Genomic DNA, 17,469 nt, shown 5'->3' with positions numbered 1-17,469 from the left:
TTCCTCACCATGGCAGGACTTCATGTGTTCATCGTGACCATACGGTGAGATGGAGTCACACCATGCAGCCTCCTTGACTGGCAGCAGCTCCCACGCCCTGGCCAGCACATGGCCTCTTTATGCAGAACCCTGGGGTCCCTTGTGGAAACTGAGGCAACAAGGGGTACAGCCCCGTCTACCTGCAGAACTCATCAGCCCATCGCTGCCCAAGCACAAGGCTTTATTGTCCATGGAGAGTTGATAGAAAGGAAGCTTACAAAATAAATATCTATATATGCCTATATACAGTCCACGCGCCCCTTGTGGACAGACCTCACAGCATGCATGCAAAAGCACTTTGAAGCACAAATTAGCGCAATGACTTATTACAAACCGCTGTGTCGGGAAGGCTCAGGTACCTCCAGGAAGGTCGTTCCCCAAATCACCACCTCTGCTCCTTCCCATCAGCAGTGCCACGCTGGACCCCAACCCGAGCCCACTGGAGGCATCCCAGCCTGGTCCAGCCAGCCATCGTGCCCCGCTTTGGCTGCCCACCCCACCCCACGACTACCGTCCTTGGCTACAGTGTCCCCAAGCTCTTCCCAGTCCAATCTGCTCAGCTCATGCCCCTTCCAGTCTGAGATGCCTGGCCATGCAGCCTGTTGTAGGGGCAGCAGGACATCAGTCTATGCCCTGGTGGCATATTGGCCAAGGGACCTGGAAACAAACTGGCACATGCTGGGGTGCCAAATGGTTCCCATCCCATAACGTTGTAGGCAAAGGATGGGCAGGGGAGGTAAAGCCAAGGACAAGGACAGGCAATGGAGCTCAGCCTCAGTTTCCCTGCTCAGGTCTTCACCCAACTTCTGCACCTTCCATGGGGAGGGCAGCAGGAGCTCCAGCAGGGCAAGGCCTCCACCGTGCAGCACCCCTATATGTCCCCTGCTTTTGCACACCTACAAAGACACATGCACACAGACACACATGCTCTATCTACGTTGCTTCATCGCCTTGATGAGCTCCTCCAGCTTCAGGGCAAGGTGCAGGTCGCCTTTCACCTGCAGCCTCCCGCTCATGTAGGCACTCAAGGGGCGTAGGTCACCCAAGAAGAGGTCCTGCAGGTCTTTCTCTGCCACCTCCAGAATGACGTCGGGGCTGCCCTCGGGCACACCGTGGCCAGTTCGCCCGGTGCCTGCAGGACATGATGGGTGGGAGAGGGAGAAACAGCAAGTTTCAGGATCCAGCCTTGCCTGCTGGTGTTTCCCCTGCTGTTTCACATGGGTTGAGTTGGGCCAGATGACAGATAAGGGCCTGGCAGGGGGATTTTGGAGACAGGAATCCTTCTCCTTATGTAGATAAATTTCTCTTGTGTTGCTCCACCAATGTCCTGTTACAGTGGTCCATCTCCAAGCCCTGCCCTAATTTTGCCATGGTGTGCTGCTTTTGGCTGGGATAAAGTTAATTTTCTTCATAGTAGCTAGTATGGGGCCATCACTCCAAATGCCCCCCCCTGTTGCTCCTTCTTACCCCAGCTTTTTATTGCTGAGCATCACGTCATATGGTATGGAATATCCCTTTAGTCAGCTGGGGTCAGCTGTCCCAGCTGCATCCCCTGCCAACTTCTTGTGCACCTCCAACCTACTCGCTGGTGGGGTGGTGTGAGAAGCAGAAAAGGCCTTGACTCTGCGTAAGCACTGCTCAGCAGTAACGAAAACATCCCTGTCTTATCAACACTGTTTCCAGCACAAATCCAAAACATAGCCCCATACTAGCTACCGTGAAGAAAATTAACTCGATCCCAGCCAAAACCAGCACACATGGCCACCAGGAAAACCATCAGCATCCATAGGGGAATGGATTAGGGTGCTGGGAGGACATCTTCCAGCATGGCAGTGGCCCAAGGTGCTGCCCATGCATGTCCCTCCATCACTACCGCTTTGGGTTGGTGGCATACAAGAGCCAACAAACCTTGAGGTCTCTGAGCCATCCCACTTGGCCAGCCACGAGGAGACCTAGCTGTCAATTTTCTATCAATACTCTCTTTCTGAAGGAAAATTCATGGTTTTAACCCAAAACAAATTATACTTCGGACTTTCAGGGAGCATGGTCTCAAGGCCACAGTCATCAAACTGCAGTGCTCAGCTGATGGACCCTGGGGTGCCTTTCACAGAGCTACCAAACAGGCTTGGTTTGGGACCCCCTACCACCAAGCTCGGTGGGGTTCACAGCATGCAAGGGGGGCACGAGCACGAAATACCCTCCCACCTCCGACACAACAACCCCAAAGAATGGTGACCTGAGGAGAGGTCTATGAAGTAGGTGGCCCGGGTGCCGCTGGGCAGGACGATGTTGACCTGGTAGGATGCTCCCACCTGGCTGACCAGGGCCTCGGAGAGGACAGGCTCCACCGCCGAGAGCAGCTCATCCGTGCTGGGCTTCCTCTGGGTGCTGCCGGCGGCAGTGAGGAGGGGAGTGGTGGGAGGCTCCACCTCATTCACGGTCTCCATGCTGTCTGCTGGGGACAATGGGACAGATGTGGGTTGAGGGGACACCTTTGGGTGGTGGCTTTGCTGGTCTGCATGGACCCACCAGAAAAGGTCTCCAGAGCAAAGAAACCCACTTATCCAGCAAGTTTCCAGCTAAGCAAGAAAAGGACAACATGGTTTTGCCAGTTCCTATTGCCTGCTCCTCTGTCTGCCATGGGTTACTCTTCCCCTGCTACCAGGGGGTGGAAAATCATCCCTGAAAGAAACAGCAAGGCACAAATTGGTGCAGGGTTTCTGGAAAAAAATCCATGTTGCACTCAGATGTGACTCTCTTGGCAAGCTCAGGCTTGGGTTTGCCTGATGGAGATGATGAGGTCTGAGTTGGTCTTGAGCCCAGGCTCCTGCAGCTCTGCTCCTGCCCTCCCCAGTCCCATCTCCAATGTCTTGTTAGAAAGGTTGTGTTGTGCCATGTGCCATATGGAGCTGTGCCCAAAGCAGTCCTCTCTCCTCCTTCCTACCAGCCTATTTTTGCTGTGCTTGTAGGAGCATGATATCTCCTAGACTTTGACTCCTCTGTCAAACAGCCAACAGACACAAAGGTCATCAGGCAGGAGGGACATTCCCCAGCAGAGAAGAGGTGGCTCTGAGTTGGTTACCTGCCTCCGGAGTGCCGGTCCCACTGCCTGCCAGAGCCAGAGTGTTGCTGAAGAAATGGGCAGCCAGCTGCTGAATGGTGCCATCCAGACCCTCCAGCCCGGGCATGGGTGGCATGGTGGCCAGAGGGCCCATCAGGTTCTCCCGGGGTGGCTGCAGCACAGCCTCCATGCTCAGCTCCACCCGGTCCACCTCCAGGCCCCAGGACTTGGTCATGTCGTTAATCTCCAGCTGCAGAGCCGGGAAGAAAGGGAGAGGTGTTGGCAACCCAGGCAGAGCTGGGTATGGCCATGGAGACCACCCACCACAGCACCCCCAACCATGGGCATTCCCATAGCTTATACTTCTGCTACCCACCAGCTTTAAATGCAGGGTGTTGAACCAGGCTCAATAGTCCATCTCCTCCAAGCTGTCCACTCTCACGTTCAACCCTGCTCGCCCAGTTGCTCTCCCGGCTTGGAGGAGGTCGGGACAGGGAGGACAGCTCTGTCTTGTGGCTTTCTTGTGGCTCTGCCTTTCTGTGGCTCCCTCCCAGGCTGGCCCCTTTCCTCGCTTTCCCCTGGGCATTATGGCCTGGCATGGTTCTCCACCAGGCAGCCTCTCTGACCTCCAAACTACCCAGACACCCCAGAGATACCAGTATATCCCCCCAGCTGCCTTTTATATCCTCCCTTGCAGACATTCAACCCACAAGCTCTTGGCCTGGCCCAGGCTGGCTGCAGGCACTAGTCATCGCTCCTCTGCCACTGCCCTGTCCTGCTTCTCTCCCCAAAAGACTTTTCCAGTCTGCAGCCCTCTCCAGACATTTTCCTGGTGGAGAGATGGAGGTCGAATTTAAGCCTGCTGACAACATGTAGGCTTTTCTGTGTGGCCAAAGCCATTCGAGATAAGCCACAGAGCTCCAGAGACCCACAGGCTGAAGGTATCTGCTCCCCACTAATCACCACGTCTTCCCAGCTCTCCTCCTTGGCCAGGTCCATGGCCAGGTGGACTTTCAGCAGCTACAATTTTCCCTTACTGTTGCTTCCACACCAAGAGCCCGAGGGTTTGGGTGGCTTGGGGGGCTCTGCACAGGGCTGGGGCAGTCCTCACCAGCAGCTGCTCCCCGATCCTCAGCTTCTCCACCTGTATCTCACGGAGGCTCTTCTTCACCAGGGTCTTGGTCATAGCGTTCTGTGCTGTCATCCGGGTGGCTGCGATGAGGTCCTTCACCATCATGACGGACAACAGGGGGTCCCACACCCGGAATTGGATGTCGGCGCCCATGGAGATGACCGCCCCATCCTTGGAGGTCAGCTGGAGCAGAGGGGAGTCAGGATCTCTCCCACTCTCCGCCCCATGGCCCAACCCTTGTGCATAGAGCCTAGGAGCAAAGGCATTCACTTCTTTTCCAGCTAGCAACCAGCTCTAGATCTCTTTATTAAGAGGTTTATTAGAAACAAAACGAACCCAAATGATGAAGTTTGGGCTAGTCTGAATGGTGAGGCCAGTTTCCAGCACGGGGCTGTTATTGAAAGACATCTGGGAAGGACAGGGATTGATGTTTTTGAGATGTCTCCAGCCAGGAATGTGCATTGAACAAGGTGTGCAAAGTCAAGAGGAGCTTTTCAGCCGCAGGCAGGTGAGGACTCTGGGTTCACAGCACCAGCTACACCCCCCCTCACCTCGCTGTGAGGATTGAGGAACTGAAAGTTGTGTCCATGCACAGCACCAAGGGTCAGACCATCCCAAAATCCACCTGCTCTGGGTATTTTAGAGATGTCTCTCCATCCTGTCCTGAGGCCCAAGGCAGCTCACCTTGCACGGGGGCACGTTGAAGGCCCTCGTCCTCAGATCCACTCGCTGCCAGTGATCAATGAAGGGCAGCAGCAGGACCACGCCGGGTCCCTGCGGTGCCCGGATGCGGCCCAGGCGGAAGATGATCATTCGCTCGTAGGTGGGCACAACCTGGAACGGGAAAGTTTAGACCAGGGCAGAAGCAAAACCCTGGGTCCTGCGGTGCCATGAGCAATGGGACCAGGGCCAGGCAGGAATGGTACCCGCCACGGAGGATGGGTTGTCATCCTACTTCTTGCCTGCTTTCGTCCCTTACCTTCAAGGCAAACCATCCTGAGATGGGGAAGGTGACAACCATGAGCAAGAAGACCAAGGAGGTGATAATCCCATGGCAGATCCAGGACAGCCAACCCTGGGAGGAATCTGCAGGGGGGTGAAAGGGGGATGTACGTGCTCCAAAACCCGCTTCCCTGCCTGTGAACCCCCATCTGAGCCTCTCCCCCCACACACCCTGCACCCCAATGAAGCCGGCAGTGTGGGGGGCACCCAGCCAGTGTGACACCCTACAGCAAAAGTGGCAATAGGGAGGAAGGCAGCAACTCTCCTTTAAGGTCGGGACTCACCTGCAGTATTCCCGACCGGCCCCAGAGGGTCTTGCTTGGATCCGAAGGAGAAGAAGCCCTTCTGGGCACCATAGAGCCCGATGCTGGACTGCTGGAAGCGGTCAAAGTCTCCCAAGGGAAGGGCCTGGTATCCCGACCGGCTGAACATGGTGATGGTGCCTCGCACGGGACCCTGCTCCTGCTGCTCGGAGCCCGTTAAGCCCAGCTCCCCACTGCCATCGCAGCCACCTCTGTGGCCAGCACGGCTTCTGCCTGCCCCCGACCCGATCCAACGTCCCTGCGCGGCTGCCTGCAAACCTCTCCACCCTGACGTGCAACCAAAGAGATGCCGGAGAAGAGCTGACAAGCCCTGCTGTTACCACGGAGGATGCTTGCTGGAAGAAATCAAATCCTTCAGGGAGTTTCCTTGCCGGGGTCTCACCCAGGCTGGGGGCTGGGGGCTTCACATCCTCCCGGCGACCCTCTGGGCAGGAGCCGAGCCGGGAGACAAAAGCCGCGGTCCCGCAGCCGCCCGCCGCTTCGCACCCCCTTGGAGCCGGGCGACAGCCCTGGGGTCTCCCCGGCCACCGGCCCCGCGGCTGTGGGGACCAGAGGCCGTGGCGAGGATGCTGCGGCAGGGAAGGAGGGAGCCGCGGGCGCTTCCTGCTCCGCCCGTCATGTGGCTGCTGACGGCACAGGGAGGAGACGGCTAACGGCTCGGCGCGGTGAGTTTCACCGGGGGCCCTGCCCGGGAACTGCTCTGCCGGCCATGGGGAGGACAGGGTCCCCCTCATCGCACGCACACCTTGGGGGGCTCCGGAGGGTACCCAGCCCCACGGGGAACCGGGAGAGGTATTTTTCCCAGCGATTCCTGCTCCGGCGTGGCCTTCTCACCATGCCAACCCCCCCCCCGGCCATCTCACCGGCCTGCAAAGGGCAGCGGAGACCAAAGAGCAGCCCAGAGCGCTGCCGGGGGGGCGGGGGGCAATGGGGCAGGTTTAAAGCCCGCCGTGGCTGAAGCGAGGGCCTGAGACACTGCCCTAGACACAGCAGCAGCCCTTGCAGCCAAGCCGGCACCCAGACATGCACCCCAGCACGGCTCGGGGGGGTCCTGTCTAGCAGCCGAAGCCGAGCTTTGCCATCCGACCCCCCGGGTGCCAGCATCCCCCTCCGGTGTCTGCATCCCCCCCCCGCCCCCCCGAAGTTTCCTCCGCCACCGGCACCCCAGGGCAGAGGGAAGGCAGGAGCAGGCAGGAGCAGGCAGGGCGGAGGGCGCTGCCCGGGTGGGAGCGGGGAGCCCCGGCTCCGGCTCGCTCCCTCCCCACCCACCAGCCCCCCGGCACCGCGCACCTCTCCCGCCCGGGGAACCCCCCTGCCTTCCCCGCCTTCTTCCCGCCAGCTCCTCCTCCTGTTCCTCCCCCAGGCAGGCCGGGGAAACGAAAGTCCACGGTGACCGCTGCCAGGCCCCGTCGCTCGCATGCCCGACAGCCCCGCCGCCCCCCGCCCGCTCGGCCCCGGCCACCCAGCAGGTAAGGGGGGGTCTCCCCGCTTTTCTGGAGGGGGAGGCGGTTCCGGAGGGGGGGGGGGCAAAGCCTGGTCCAGGGCCCCCCCAAAGGGAGCCGCGGGGATTGCCTGCTTGGGTGGGGGACGTTATTTTTTAGGGTGCAAAACCATTGCATGGCGGGGAGGTGGTAAGGGAGATCTCTGCTTTATTCGAGGGGCTCCTGCCTGCGCTGCCAGGCTGGGGGAGGCCCGGGGGGGCGAGGGGTGGGGAGGGGGACACCTTTGGGGACAGGGTTAGTGCCAGCATCCCGGTGCTGCCCGGGAGGTTGTGCAGGAACCGGGGGGCACTGTCGCCAGAATCCCCCCTTCCCTCCCCTGCCCTCCCTTTCCCTCCCCTGCTCTCCCTGATCGCAGGGCAGGAAGAGGTGGTGGCAGCAAAACGAAAGAAAAATCGCTTTGCAGCCTTCGTTCCCCCCTGACCTTTGAAATCCCAAATTCCCCGAAGGAAAGGAGGTTGGGGAAGGGGGAGGAGAGCCTCCAAGGGTCCCACACTGAGGGCAGGAGGGAGTACAACCCTTTGCAGCCAGCAGAAAACCTCCCCGGGAGACCCCCCTTTGCATTGCCGGGGTGCTGCCACCCACTCGCCCTCTGCAGGAGGGATGGAGAGGACCCACTCACCCGCCTTGCGGCTCCCTTACCCCTTCCCTGCAGCGGGGTGGGTAAAATGGGCTGCCCACAGGTGGCTTGCATGGCCCCCACGGGTGGGACTGAGCCTCCCATCCCCCTCCATCTCACGTGCTCCAATGAGGTCTTTCCCCCACATCCTACCCAGACGGAGACGGTGCCGCTGCCCCGATGGAGACAGGACCCCAGCCGGGTACACCCCCGTGCTCCCCATCATCCCACCCTCCTGCGGAGAAGGATGACTTCCAGTTCATCCTCTGCGAGGGCTGCCGGCAGGAATCGCCCAACCTCAAGCTTCTCACCTGCCTCCACACGTTGTGCCTTGATTGCCTGAGCGAGAACAAGCCCATCGGTCAGTGCCCCGTGTGCCGGACGGCCATCCCGCAGGCCAGTGGCATCCCCGACATGGACAACCTGCTCTTCACCAACCTGCAGGCCAGGCTCAAGGTCTACAAGAAGATCAGCGACAGCAGTGGCCCAAGCTGCAGCCGGTGCCGGGAGGAAGCAGCAGCGGTGTGGTGCTCCGAGTGCGAGGACTTCCTCTGCACCAAGTGCTTTGAGGACCACCAGTGGTTCTTCAAGAAGAGGAGCCACGAGGCCAGGAGGGTGGGGGACCTTCGTGCTGAGTCAGCCCATGAGTTCCTGGAAGATACCAGAAAGTCCTGCAACCTCTTTTGCTCCACTCCTGGTCACGCCAACCAGGGCCACATCTCCAGGTGAGAGTAATGCCTTGTCCCCAGGTCCTGCACCAAGGGCTTTGGGGCTGCTGCTCCAGGACCAACTCTGCCAAGAGGGCAGAGATAAAGGGGTTTTATCACCTGCCTTTGGAGAGGGATTGCTGCAACCCTGGTGAGACCCTGGGCAGAAGCAGGGTATGATGCGGGGCTGGCAGGTCCCCAGGAGGCGGGAGGGGAGCAATGGTGGGTTGAACACCCAGCTTCATGCCCACATCTGCAGCTGGTGATGTGAGGCAAAGCCCTTTCCTGCCCTGTGCCTCAGTTTCCCCTCTCGTTAAACTCCTCAGCTGCCCCTTGGGGAGCGGGAATCATGCCCAGCACAGTGGAAATGCTTTTCTCCCTCTGCTCACATACCGGCTTTGAAAGATGCTCCTGTTTCCTTCCAGCATCTACTGCAAGAAGTGCAAGAAGCCACTGTGCTGCTCGTGCGCGCTGCTGGACAGCCAGCATGCCCCCTTCTGCGACATCCGCAGCGAGACCCAGCGCAGGCAGGAGGAGCTGGGCACCATGAACCAGAAGCTGAAGCAGAAGAGAAGCAGCTTCGAGGCCACCTACATGGCGCTGCAGGATGAGGCCACCCAGCTGGAGCAGGCACAGCAGGAGATGCGGGAGCTGATCCGGCAGCGCGTGGAGCAGCTGGTGCGGCTGATCCAGCAGGAGGAAGAGGAGCTGCTGGGGCTGGTGGAGCAGGGCCGGCAGGAGCTGGCGAGGGAGCTGCAGCGTGTGGAGGGGGTGCTGCAGCGGATGGAGGCAGGCGAGCGGCTGGTGGAGAAGATGAGCCTCTATGCCACGGAGCAGGAGGTGATGGACATGCAGCCCTTCATCAAGGACTCGCTGGAGGAACTGCAGCAGCTGCAGCTGGCACCAGTGGCCGGGGACCGAGTGCAGCCCAGGAACTTCGCTGAGTGCAGAGCCAGGCTGCAGGCACTGGTGGAGCGTGTCATGGGGCACCCAGGTGAGGACTTGTCACGGGGATGGATCCAGCCACCCCACAGGCAGCGGGGATTTGAGCCAGCTCAGAAAGCCATCACCCAGCTCTTGGTCCTGCAGGGTTCAGAGCCACTTCCCTGCAGCAAAATGAGCCCAGATTTACTCTTGTAGGGTGCTTATTTCCACTGGGTCCAAGATTTGCTCCTTTGCTTATATGGCCAGAGCCCCTTTTTGGTCTCCCACCAATCTGACAGGCTCTGGTGATGCTGATTTCTGGGTCCCCAGAGGCTCCTAAACCCCTTGGGCCATCCCAAACCAAAGGGCTGGGAAATGGGAAGGAGACCAGAGCTGCCCCTTCCTTGCTGCAGCTGCTGGGCAGGATTTTCCCATCTTGGCTGCTGCTAGGGCTAAGTGGGAGCTCCAGAGGCTCCGATTCGGTATTGCAGCCCTGCTCTCTCCTTTGCAGGTACCAATTCCCAAGCTGTCCCCGTGGTCGAGGTTGCCCTGGAGAACAACCTGGTGAGATGTCCGTGTTTCGTCTTGGCGTGCTGCCATGCAGGGAGGGCTCCTGCATCAGCTGAGATGTGGATCCCCCTTCCTCTCACCTTTGCAAGCCTTTCCCAAGGGACTGCCTTCCCCTTCCCAGGCCATCACTCCCATTTCTTTGTTAACAACAAACCCCCAGGGATGTTTCTGCCTGGGCAGAGAATAACCTGCTTTGTAGCCATTGTTTTCTGCTACCCGGGTGTGTTTCTACCCCATCCCGCTTCTCTGAGCCTGCTGCTTCATCCCTCATTTTTGGCAGGGAAAACCGTAGCCTCCCCGTCTGTAGCACTGCCAAACGCCTGCAGCTCAGGCACAAGCCTTGAACCAAGCCAGAGGGCCGGGCTGTGCCTCAGTTTCCCCCCTGCTGAGGATGTTTCTGCCCCCCTTGGCTCTGCCTACTGCTCGGGGACACCCCAGCCCTGCAGAGGGGTCAGTGGTCTTGAGGTTCACCCTAATGCTGCTCCACGCTCTCTCCGCAGCAAGAGGAGGCGGTCCAGCCCGAGAGCCAGAGCAGCACACCCACCATCAGCCTCGAGGAGATGCATACGAGCCCGGTAAGAACTGCCACAGCCAGGCAGGAGCCTTTGGGGACCAGGAAATGCCACCCCGGCACCTTACATCCCCCGTGCTCCCCTGTCTCCAGGCTCTCCCCATCACTGCGTGGCCCAAGCGGAGGTTGCACTGCGTGGAAAGGGGCAGCCAGGTCTCGCCCAAGCTACTGAAGCTGGAGTATGACAACACACCAGTCCCCAGCAACCCCAGTTCAGACCAGTGGGATGGCAGAAGGGGGCCCAGCACCTCCATGCCAAGCCAGAACTGCAGCAGCATCCCTGCCGCCAGCAACCACACTGATGATGCAGGTGGGGACCAGGGATGTGGCCCTCCTCGTTATCCCAACTCTTCCCCCCTGTTATGGGTGTCCCCCGTCTTTCCCAGCCTCTGTGCACCCCCATGCACTCAGAGCCTTGGCCAACCTCCCCTGGGTCAGAGAAGCAGACAGTGGGAGCTGGTTCCCAGGGGGTACATACGAGAGCAATGCTCAGGGGTGGATGTGGATGCTCCATCCAGCTCCATGTCCTGCCTCCAAGGCAGCAAAAACCAAGCCTAGGGAAGAGCATAGCAGCAGGGCAAGTGTGCAGAGAGACTCCTCTGCCTCCTGCTCCAGGAGCCCTGGATTTTCCTGGGGCAAAAGACACTACAGTTTTTAGCAGACACATTTTCTTCCCCAAGCTCACCCAGCCCCACTCCAGCCTGCTGCAGCATCCCACAGCAAGGGGTCCTGGGCTCAGCTCTGCAAACAGGAGGGAGGATGAAATGCCTCTTCTGGAGAGGCTGGCACAGGGTCCATGGGGGTGAAGCAGCAGTGGAGGGGTTGCCCCCCCTTGGGGTGAATCCGAGAGCACGCAAGGGCTGGGTGTTTCATAGTCCTGGTAGAAGCGTTTGCCCTCTGCTGCAAAAACCAGGAGATAAGGTCAATCCTCCCATGGGAAAACCGGTGTCATCCAAAAATCACAGTCTTGAAGCTTCAGCACCCTCCTGTTCCTTCCGCAGAAAACACCAGCATCATCATCTGCAGCTCAGAGGACAGTGAGGAAGACACGGCGGTGAGTCTAACGGCAGACCTCCCTCCTTGCTAAGCGATGTTGCAGGCAGAAGAGACAGCTGCACCCCATCATCTCTGGGTTGCCTTTCTGTTTCCTCAAGCGGTTCTCAGACCCAAGCCTTCTCCCTTCCTAGCATCAGCCAGACTTGCTTGCAGCTTTCGCTTCCTCTTCAGTTGCTTCCAAGTGGCAGGGCATCTGGGCCATCCCAACTCTAGTCCTCCTGGGCCAGTATCTCCTGATATTCTGGAGCACCCAGGGTCTTCTCTTGCAGGCAGCAAACCCCACCTTGATTTGCTCTGATGTGGGATCCCACACCAGCCGATTCCCCAAGATGACCCTTTCGAGTTGGTCCTTATGGCCTCTTCCTTTCCACCTTGCTGGGAAGGTTGTTCTCAGCTTAAAAAAATCAATTTTCATAGAAAAATCAAGTTTGTGAGCTGAATGTAGCATCCGTGCTCAGAGAGTTCATCAGTCCTGTGCCTCTGCACAGGCTGAGAAGCTCCCAGGAGCCACCAGAGCAGGTAGGAACCATCTGAGTATTCCCAAAGTGATATTTCCAAGCTCCCTGTGCAGTGACCTTTCACAGCATTGATGCTGCAAACTGGTGTGTTGCAACCAAATGGTGCTGGATGAGGTGGTTAGATGAACCAAGGGCATGGGATCCCTGCTGGGAATGGAGACGAGCATGGTCAATTTGGGACTGGAGGGGTTAGTTTTCCAGCACTGGCTTAATGAGGGGTTAACAGCCCTTTTTTTTTTTTGTATAAATGCTCTTCTTACTCTTCAATAGCTTACTCTTCAATAACTAAAGCTCTTCTTACTCTTCAATAAAGCTGTTTCCAGATTAAATCCCAGCCCACTGCTGGCTTCCTTATTCATTTTTCCTTTGCTGTTTTTCCTTGCTCTCCTGATTCATCTCTTAACAGAGGGGAAAAAAAAAAAAAAAAAAGAGTTGTGGGGCTAAAGCCCTGTCCCCACTCCCTGCTAGTGTGAAAAAATCCCGAGGCTGGGGCTTTTGGGGATGTTAGCAGCTTGCTGTGAGAAATCCCTGCGTGAATCAGCTGTCCTTTGGTACGATGTGGATTTAAGGGTATAGCAAAGGTGCAGGCTGAAAAAAGAGAGGTTCCAGGGGTATAAACATCTCACCAATGGTCTGGTGCTGGACACTAGAAACGGACACTGGACACTAGGTGCTAGAAACGTGCAACCTTGAGAGCTGGGAAAAATTAGTTTAAAGCCTGGAAAAGGGGGAAGAAATAGCAGCTGAGTGAGAAAAAGGGCTGAGCAATGGAACGAGGCAGCGGGATGCAGCCCAGGGAAGCTGCAGCCTTCAGGGGGTGGAGGGCAAGGGCTGAGGATCTGCCTAGAGACTCAGACATCTAAAAGGAGATTTTGGGGCTGGGGAGGAACCTTTGTGGGGTCACCTAGGGACTGTCATGCTCAGCACACTTAGCTGAAGCCACAAGAGCATCACCAGTGCCTGGCTCTGCCTGGATCCATCGCCCATGGCCACCGCGGTGCTACGAGCGTGTGTCTCTGCATGGGTGATTTTCCTCCCCAAAAATCCCATATGTTTTTCCTCTCTGCTTAACCCTTCAATAAAACCTTTTTGCACAGAAATTCAATTTGGGTAACAAGAGCATCTGCAATCACATTTTGTTGCCAAATTTGGTTCATCTAACTCCCTTCAGGCCAGCTGGGTCACTCTGGGCACAGCCAGGTGAGGGGGACATGGGGCACTGCCACCACCCAGCCACTGGTACCATCCTTCTCCTGTCCCTTCCCAGACAGAGGAGCCCCATCTGCCCTTCAAACACCTAATTTTAACCTGGCATTTAAGTAATCCCACATCCCCTGAGCTGGGGAGCACTGACTTTTGCTCATGTGCCTGCAGACATTGGTCCAGCCATGTTTCCACCACTCCTGGTCTACAGGTCAAGGTGCAGAGAGCCGGCGTGGAGGCAGGTGGACGCCCCATTGCTGCAGGGTGCCCAGGCTGGGGATGCGGGATGGTCCCTGGGGGAAAGAGGGAGGAAAACCAAGATTGGAGCCTCTTGAATGCATTGCTGTCCTACTCTTCCCGTAGGGAGATATTCCCTGTGGATGTCCATCGCTGCTGAAGCTGGGCAGGGGACGGTTGGTGTGGCTGCTTTTACTCACCCTTGGGGAGCACTGCTGTAGGAACTGGATCTGCTGAGCCTGGAGAGGCACCAAACCTCCTCCTGGCCCGATTCAGTCCCCTTTTCCTCTAGACACCAACCAGATCTTTAAGTCTAGCACTATCTTATGTGGTGAGGTTGCTCAGCCATGTTTATGTCCCTGGATGAGCTGCATCCACATGAGATGTGCAGAAAGGGACAGCAAGTCCCTGGACCTGCATGTTGTGTCCCTCTGGCCACTGCCTGGATCCCACCCCCTGCTTAGGACGAGCTGCATTCAGGGCTCTGCTCTTGCTCACTTGGGCCAGACCCTGGTTTTGGGCTCTCAGCAGGGGTCCCCATGGCCAGCCCACTCCTGAGTCACAACACACACTCAACCTATCCCTGGCAGTGCTGGAGCATCAGACCCTGTGGGTTTCATGGCATTGCATACAACCAGGTCCTTGCCCATGGCCAATGGTGCACCCAAGGGTGCTCCTCATGCCTTCCCAGCCAGATCCAAGCAGGCAGACGGGACTTGGCCCCCTTCTCCAATCTCTTGCAGGCTTCCAGCAAGCCCAAGGACAGCAAGAAGCCCTCCAGCCCCACGTGGTCCAGGAGAGGCACCTCACCCCACCACAACACTGGCCCCATGAGCCCCTGGGACAACGGGTCAGAGCTGAGCACCTTGGTGTTCCTCAGCTTGAAGGTTGACCAGAAAAGTGAGCATTGCCTTTCCTGGGCACAGGGGGTTGGGGGGCAGAGAGGGGCACCTCCAAGTACTTACTCCAGCCCTATCCTTTCCCCTCTGCAGCCCAGCACATCACGGAGGTAGCGGCAGCCAATGGAGAGCACACTTTCAAGATGCTGATTCAGACACCCCAGTCAGTGCTGGCGCTGCTCTCTCAGGGTGTCCCCGTGGAGGTGGGGATGCAGCATCTCCTCTGGTACCTCTCCCTGCTTGCCAGGCCCATCCTCATTGTTTATAACTTCTGGGCTCTGGAGCTGCCCACTCTCTTTAAAGCCCTGGATGCCACAGACAGCAAAGTGGACTTCTGCCATGTTGTGGGTGGTTACGTGGATATGTTGTCCTTGATCAAAGAAAAACTGCCCAAGGCCCCTTCCTACAAGCTGAAGAACCTGCTGAGAAGGCACCTGCAGCAGCAATGCTATGAGGGCAGTGCGCTGGCCACGGCCAAGGCCTTGCAGGAGCTTTGGGGAGCCTTGGAGCTCCCTAGCCGTGCCGATGCAGGGATGATTCTCACCCACTGCAACCTGCAGAGCTACACCGTCCTGCAGCCCCTGGTGCAGGAGAAGCTGCTCACCAGGAGGGCAGCCAAGATCCTGGCCCGCCGCAACCTGATCCTCTGGGAGTTGGAAGAGGTGTGAGCGCAACTGTGGGGTGAGCTGAGCTGGCCAGGTCTCAGGCTAACCACGCCAGGGATGCAGGGATGCTTGCCAGGGATGCAGGGATGCTTGCAGTGGCATCAAACGGGACTCGCAGACCCTCTCTACTCCCAGCATGGGGCTTCAAAGGTTCAGGACCCTGAGTCAGCTCTAGGGAGAAGAAACCACCCAATCCAATTAATATCTTTATAAAATAAATTACACAGCGCAGCGCAGCCTAATTTATGGGGGCATCTCCACCCCTCCTTTTCCCAGCCAGGCGGGAGGGGAGATACTCCGAGCGCTGTTCGCCCTGCCCGGGCAGCAGCAGGTACCTTGCCCCACCCAAACCCCCGCAGCCTGGATGCGGCCCCCGGTGACAGGCAGAGGTTGCCAGCGGTGTCCCCAGCCGGGGCTGTGTGCGACAAGGCAGTGAGGGACACACACCGCCAGGTGTCCTCTTTGTACAGCCGCACACGGCCGGGCGTGCGAGGGCTGGCTCCCGTGCTTGTGCGCGCACACTCACACCCACTTGTGCACACGCACACCCACGCGCCTCACACGCACACGCATCCCTGGAGCCTACCGGTGGTCCCGCCTGTACCCGGGAGGTACTGCGGCCGTCACCGGGGCGTCTGCTCTGCTGTATTGGGCACGGGGGGGGCGATGAACAAGTCCTCTGGGTGGCTCGAGGTGGGTGAAGCCCAGCAGGAAAGAGATGTGGTGAAGGTCCTCTCCGAGAGGGTGCGGTGGGAGCTGCCAGGCTTGGAAAACTGAGGGGAGACGGGGAGAAAATGTGACCCCCATCTTCTGGGAGCCCCCCGGGAACAAGGAGTGGCCCAGACACAGCTGTGAACTATTGGAGTGGGGTCTTGGCCAGTGAGGCAGGGGTAGGCAAGGGGCTGCCTTCCCCCCTGCCTGCTGCCTTCCTTGGGTCAGGGAAGAATCAGGACACATCCGGCACCACACAGCAGTTCATAGGGAGCGGTCCCAAAGGAGCCCCCATGACTGCACGGTGGCACACAGGGCTTATCACCAAATTCAGACGATGCCATCTCACCCTGGTGATCCTCTGGTGTCTGATGCAGGGTTGCGTGCGGGGAGCAGCCTCTACAAGGGGCACAGCGGGAGGAGAGCAGACCCCATCTGTCTGCTGTCACCGGCCTCATCAAAGTCTTGTAAAACAATAGCGAAGTCAATGGGCTGCAGGAGCCAGATTAGCTGTTTCTTCGCCCTGAGCTGCCGTAAAGCTCATTCATCCGGCTAGGAAAGGGTTTGTCACAGCAGGGTGAGCAGAGCAGCACCCAACAAGCCCCAGCCCTGGATGAAAGGGCTGCAGCTGGGGTACCTCTGCGGGGTGAGGGCTCCCCGAAGGTCCCACCAGCTTCCACCTCCAACAGGCAGCTTCTACACACTCGCAGGCTGGTACAGCCCAGCTTGGACCTCCCTTCCACACACAGCCATCCCATGAAAATCCCCCTCCAAGCCAGAGATACAAGGAAGAATCAGAGTCTCTCTGTTTTTTTTAGAGCAATAAGTAACTTCACTGAATTAAGCAAATCTCCTGAAATGATATATAATATGCTGCTTGCTTGATTGGCTGTTATTAATAATGCATTGCTCAATCTAAACCATTCATAAAACAACTCCCTGATAGCCCCAAGCAAAGTGCTTTGGGACTCAGGAGGGGGGAAAAAAAGGCAAGAAGGAGCAGCATAAATCCTTCCTGTTTATGAAAATGGATTTCTTCCCCCAGCAATCATGCAAAACTAATTAGAGCCAAAGGGCCAGTTCCTCTGCATTTGATTACACCCTGTGCGATCACTCAGGTTGGCTAGCCAGGGTCGGTGGAAGTCCAAGGCAGAGGAAGATTCACCCCAATGAGCCTGAGAAAGGTTACCTGGATTATATTTCTAATAAAACCATCAGCCTGCTAACATCCAAACAGGCTTGTATCCCATGGACCATCGAGAGCAAGGACAGGGTGGTCAGGACTCTTAAATATTTGGAGAAGTGGCAAGGCAAAGCTGAGGGAAGCCTTGTCTAGATGGAAGAAAAAGCCACATAGTCTCTAGGCAGCCAGGTCGTGCAGCCAGGATGCTCCCAGGGTGGTGGCTTGATGCACTCACCTGAACTTGGAGGACCTGGCTTGAGGCTAGAAGCTAGAAAAGCCAGGAGAGCCCAAACTGGGGGCTTGGCCTTCTCCTCCTTAAATAGGCAATGCCCCTGACCAGCATGGCAAGGAGGGCTCCTCCCTCAGGCACCAGTTGGAGATTAATGGTGTAAATCAGCAAACCCTCATTAACCGCAGTGGTGATCCAGTGATTCCTCCAGCTGGGAGGCTGCCTTCATTTATACCAGTGGGAGACGTGTCCCCAGAGCTGCAATGGTCAACACCAGCTGTGGACCTGGCCCCCAGCCCAGCTTCTATTTGTCACATGTTT

General features: G+C 57.8%; 2 protein-coding genes across 6 annotated transcripts; one reads left to right on the top strand and one right to left on the bottom strand.

Moving 5' to 3' along the window:
• Positions 1–203: 203 nt before the first annotated feature.
• On the bottom strand, positions 204–6,309 carry STOML1 (stomatin like 1). Of its 3 annotated transcripts, none has more exons than XM_072869941.1 (7): positions 5,519–6,309; positions 5,212–5,318; positions 4,917–5,066; positions 4,212–4,415; positions 3,122–3,350; positions 2,352–2,494; positions 204–1,171 (listed from the first exon to the last, which is right to left on the bottom strand). In XM_072869941.1, the coding sequence occupies exons 1-7, from the start codon at positions 5,664–5,666 to the stop codon at positions 1,064–1,066; spliced, it is 1,089 nt and encodes a 362-aa protein (XP_072726042.1). In that variant the 5' UTR covers positions 5,667–6,309; the 3' UTR covers positions 204–1,063. The 3 variants fall into 3 exon arrangements, with proteins under 3 accessions (XP_072726042.1, XP_072726040.1, XP_072726041.1); XM_072869939.1 differs by having other exon boundaries at positions 2,276–2,494; positions 5,519–6,300; XM_072869940.1 differs by having other exon boundaries at positions 2,276–2,491; positions 5,519–6,294.
• LOC140655416 (protein PML-like) lies at positions 6,133–15,239 on the top strand. Of its 3 annotated transcripts, none has more exons than XM_072869934.1 (10): positions 6,133–6,222; positions 6,921–7,026; positions 7,833–8,400; positions 8,808–9,376; positions 9,818–9,870; positions 10,377–10,451; positions 10,541–10,757; positions 11,449–11,501; positions 14,205–14,361; positions 14,454–15,239. In XM_072869934.1, exons 2-10 carry the CDS (start codon positions 6,975–6,977, stop codon positions 15,026–15,028), a joined length of 2,319 nt encoding a protein of 772 aa, XP_072726035.1. In that variant the 5' UTR covers positions 6,133–6,222; positions 6,921–6,974; the 3' UTR covers positions 15,029–15,239. The 3 variants fall into 3 exon arrangements, with proteins under 3 accessions (XP_072726035.1, XP_072726039.1, XP_072726036.1); XM_072869938.1 differs by having other exon boundaries at positions 6,188–6,222; positions 6,925–7,026; XM_072869935.1 differs by having other exon boundaries at positions 6,221–6,349.
• Positions 15,240–17,469: the final 2,230 nt, after the last annotated feature.

Source organism: Ciconia boyciana, chromosome 8 (genome assembly GCF_034638445.1).
Source record: "Ciconia boyciana chromosome 8, ASM3463844v1, whole genome shotgun sequence".
In the NCBI taxonomy this organism is placed as follows: Eukaryota; Metazoa; Chordata; class Aves; order Ciconiiformes; family Ciconiidae; genus Ciconia; species Ciconia boyciana.
Note: the sequence above shows the minus strand (reverse complement) of the source record. Positions and strands in the feature narration are given on the sequence as shown.

What these genes read in the sequence shown, in the direction of transcription:
- STOML1 (XM_072869939.1), bottom strand. Translation starts at nt 5,666, where the DNA reads ATGTTCAGCCGGTCGGGATACCAGGCCCTTCCCTTGGGAGACTTTGAC. An exon ending in TCAACGTGCCCCCGTGCAAG is followed by an intron (nt 4,416 to 4,916) that starts GTGAGCTGCCTT and finishes CCTCTGCTCCAG; the next exon opens with CTGACCTCCAAGGATGGGGC. An exon ending in CTTCATAGACCTCTCCTCAG is followed by an intron (nt 1,172 to 2,275) that starts GTCACCATTCTT and finishes CATGTCCTGCAG; the next exon opens with GCACCGGGCGAACTGGCCAC.
- LOC140655416 (XM_072869934.1), top strand. Translation starts at nt 6,975, where the DNA reads ATGCCCGACAGCCCCGCCGCCCCCCGCCCGCTCGGCCCCGGCCACCCA. An exon ending in TTGCCCTGGAGAACAACCTG is followed by an intron (nt 9,871 to 10,376) that starts GTGAGATGTCCG and finishes CTCTCTCCGCAG; the next exon opens with CAAGAGGAGGCGGTCCAGCC. An exon ending in ACAGTGAGGAAGACACGGCG is followed by an intron (nt 11,502 to 14,204) that starts GTGAGTCTAACG and finishes AATCTCTTGCAG; the next exon opens with GCTTCCAGCAAGCCCAAGGA.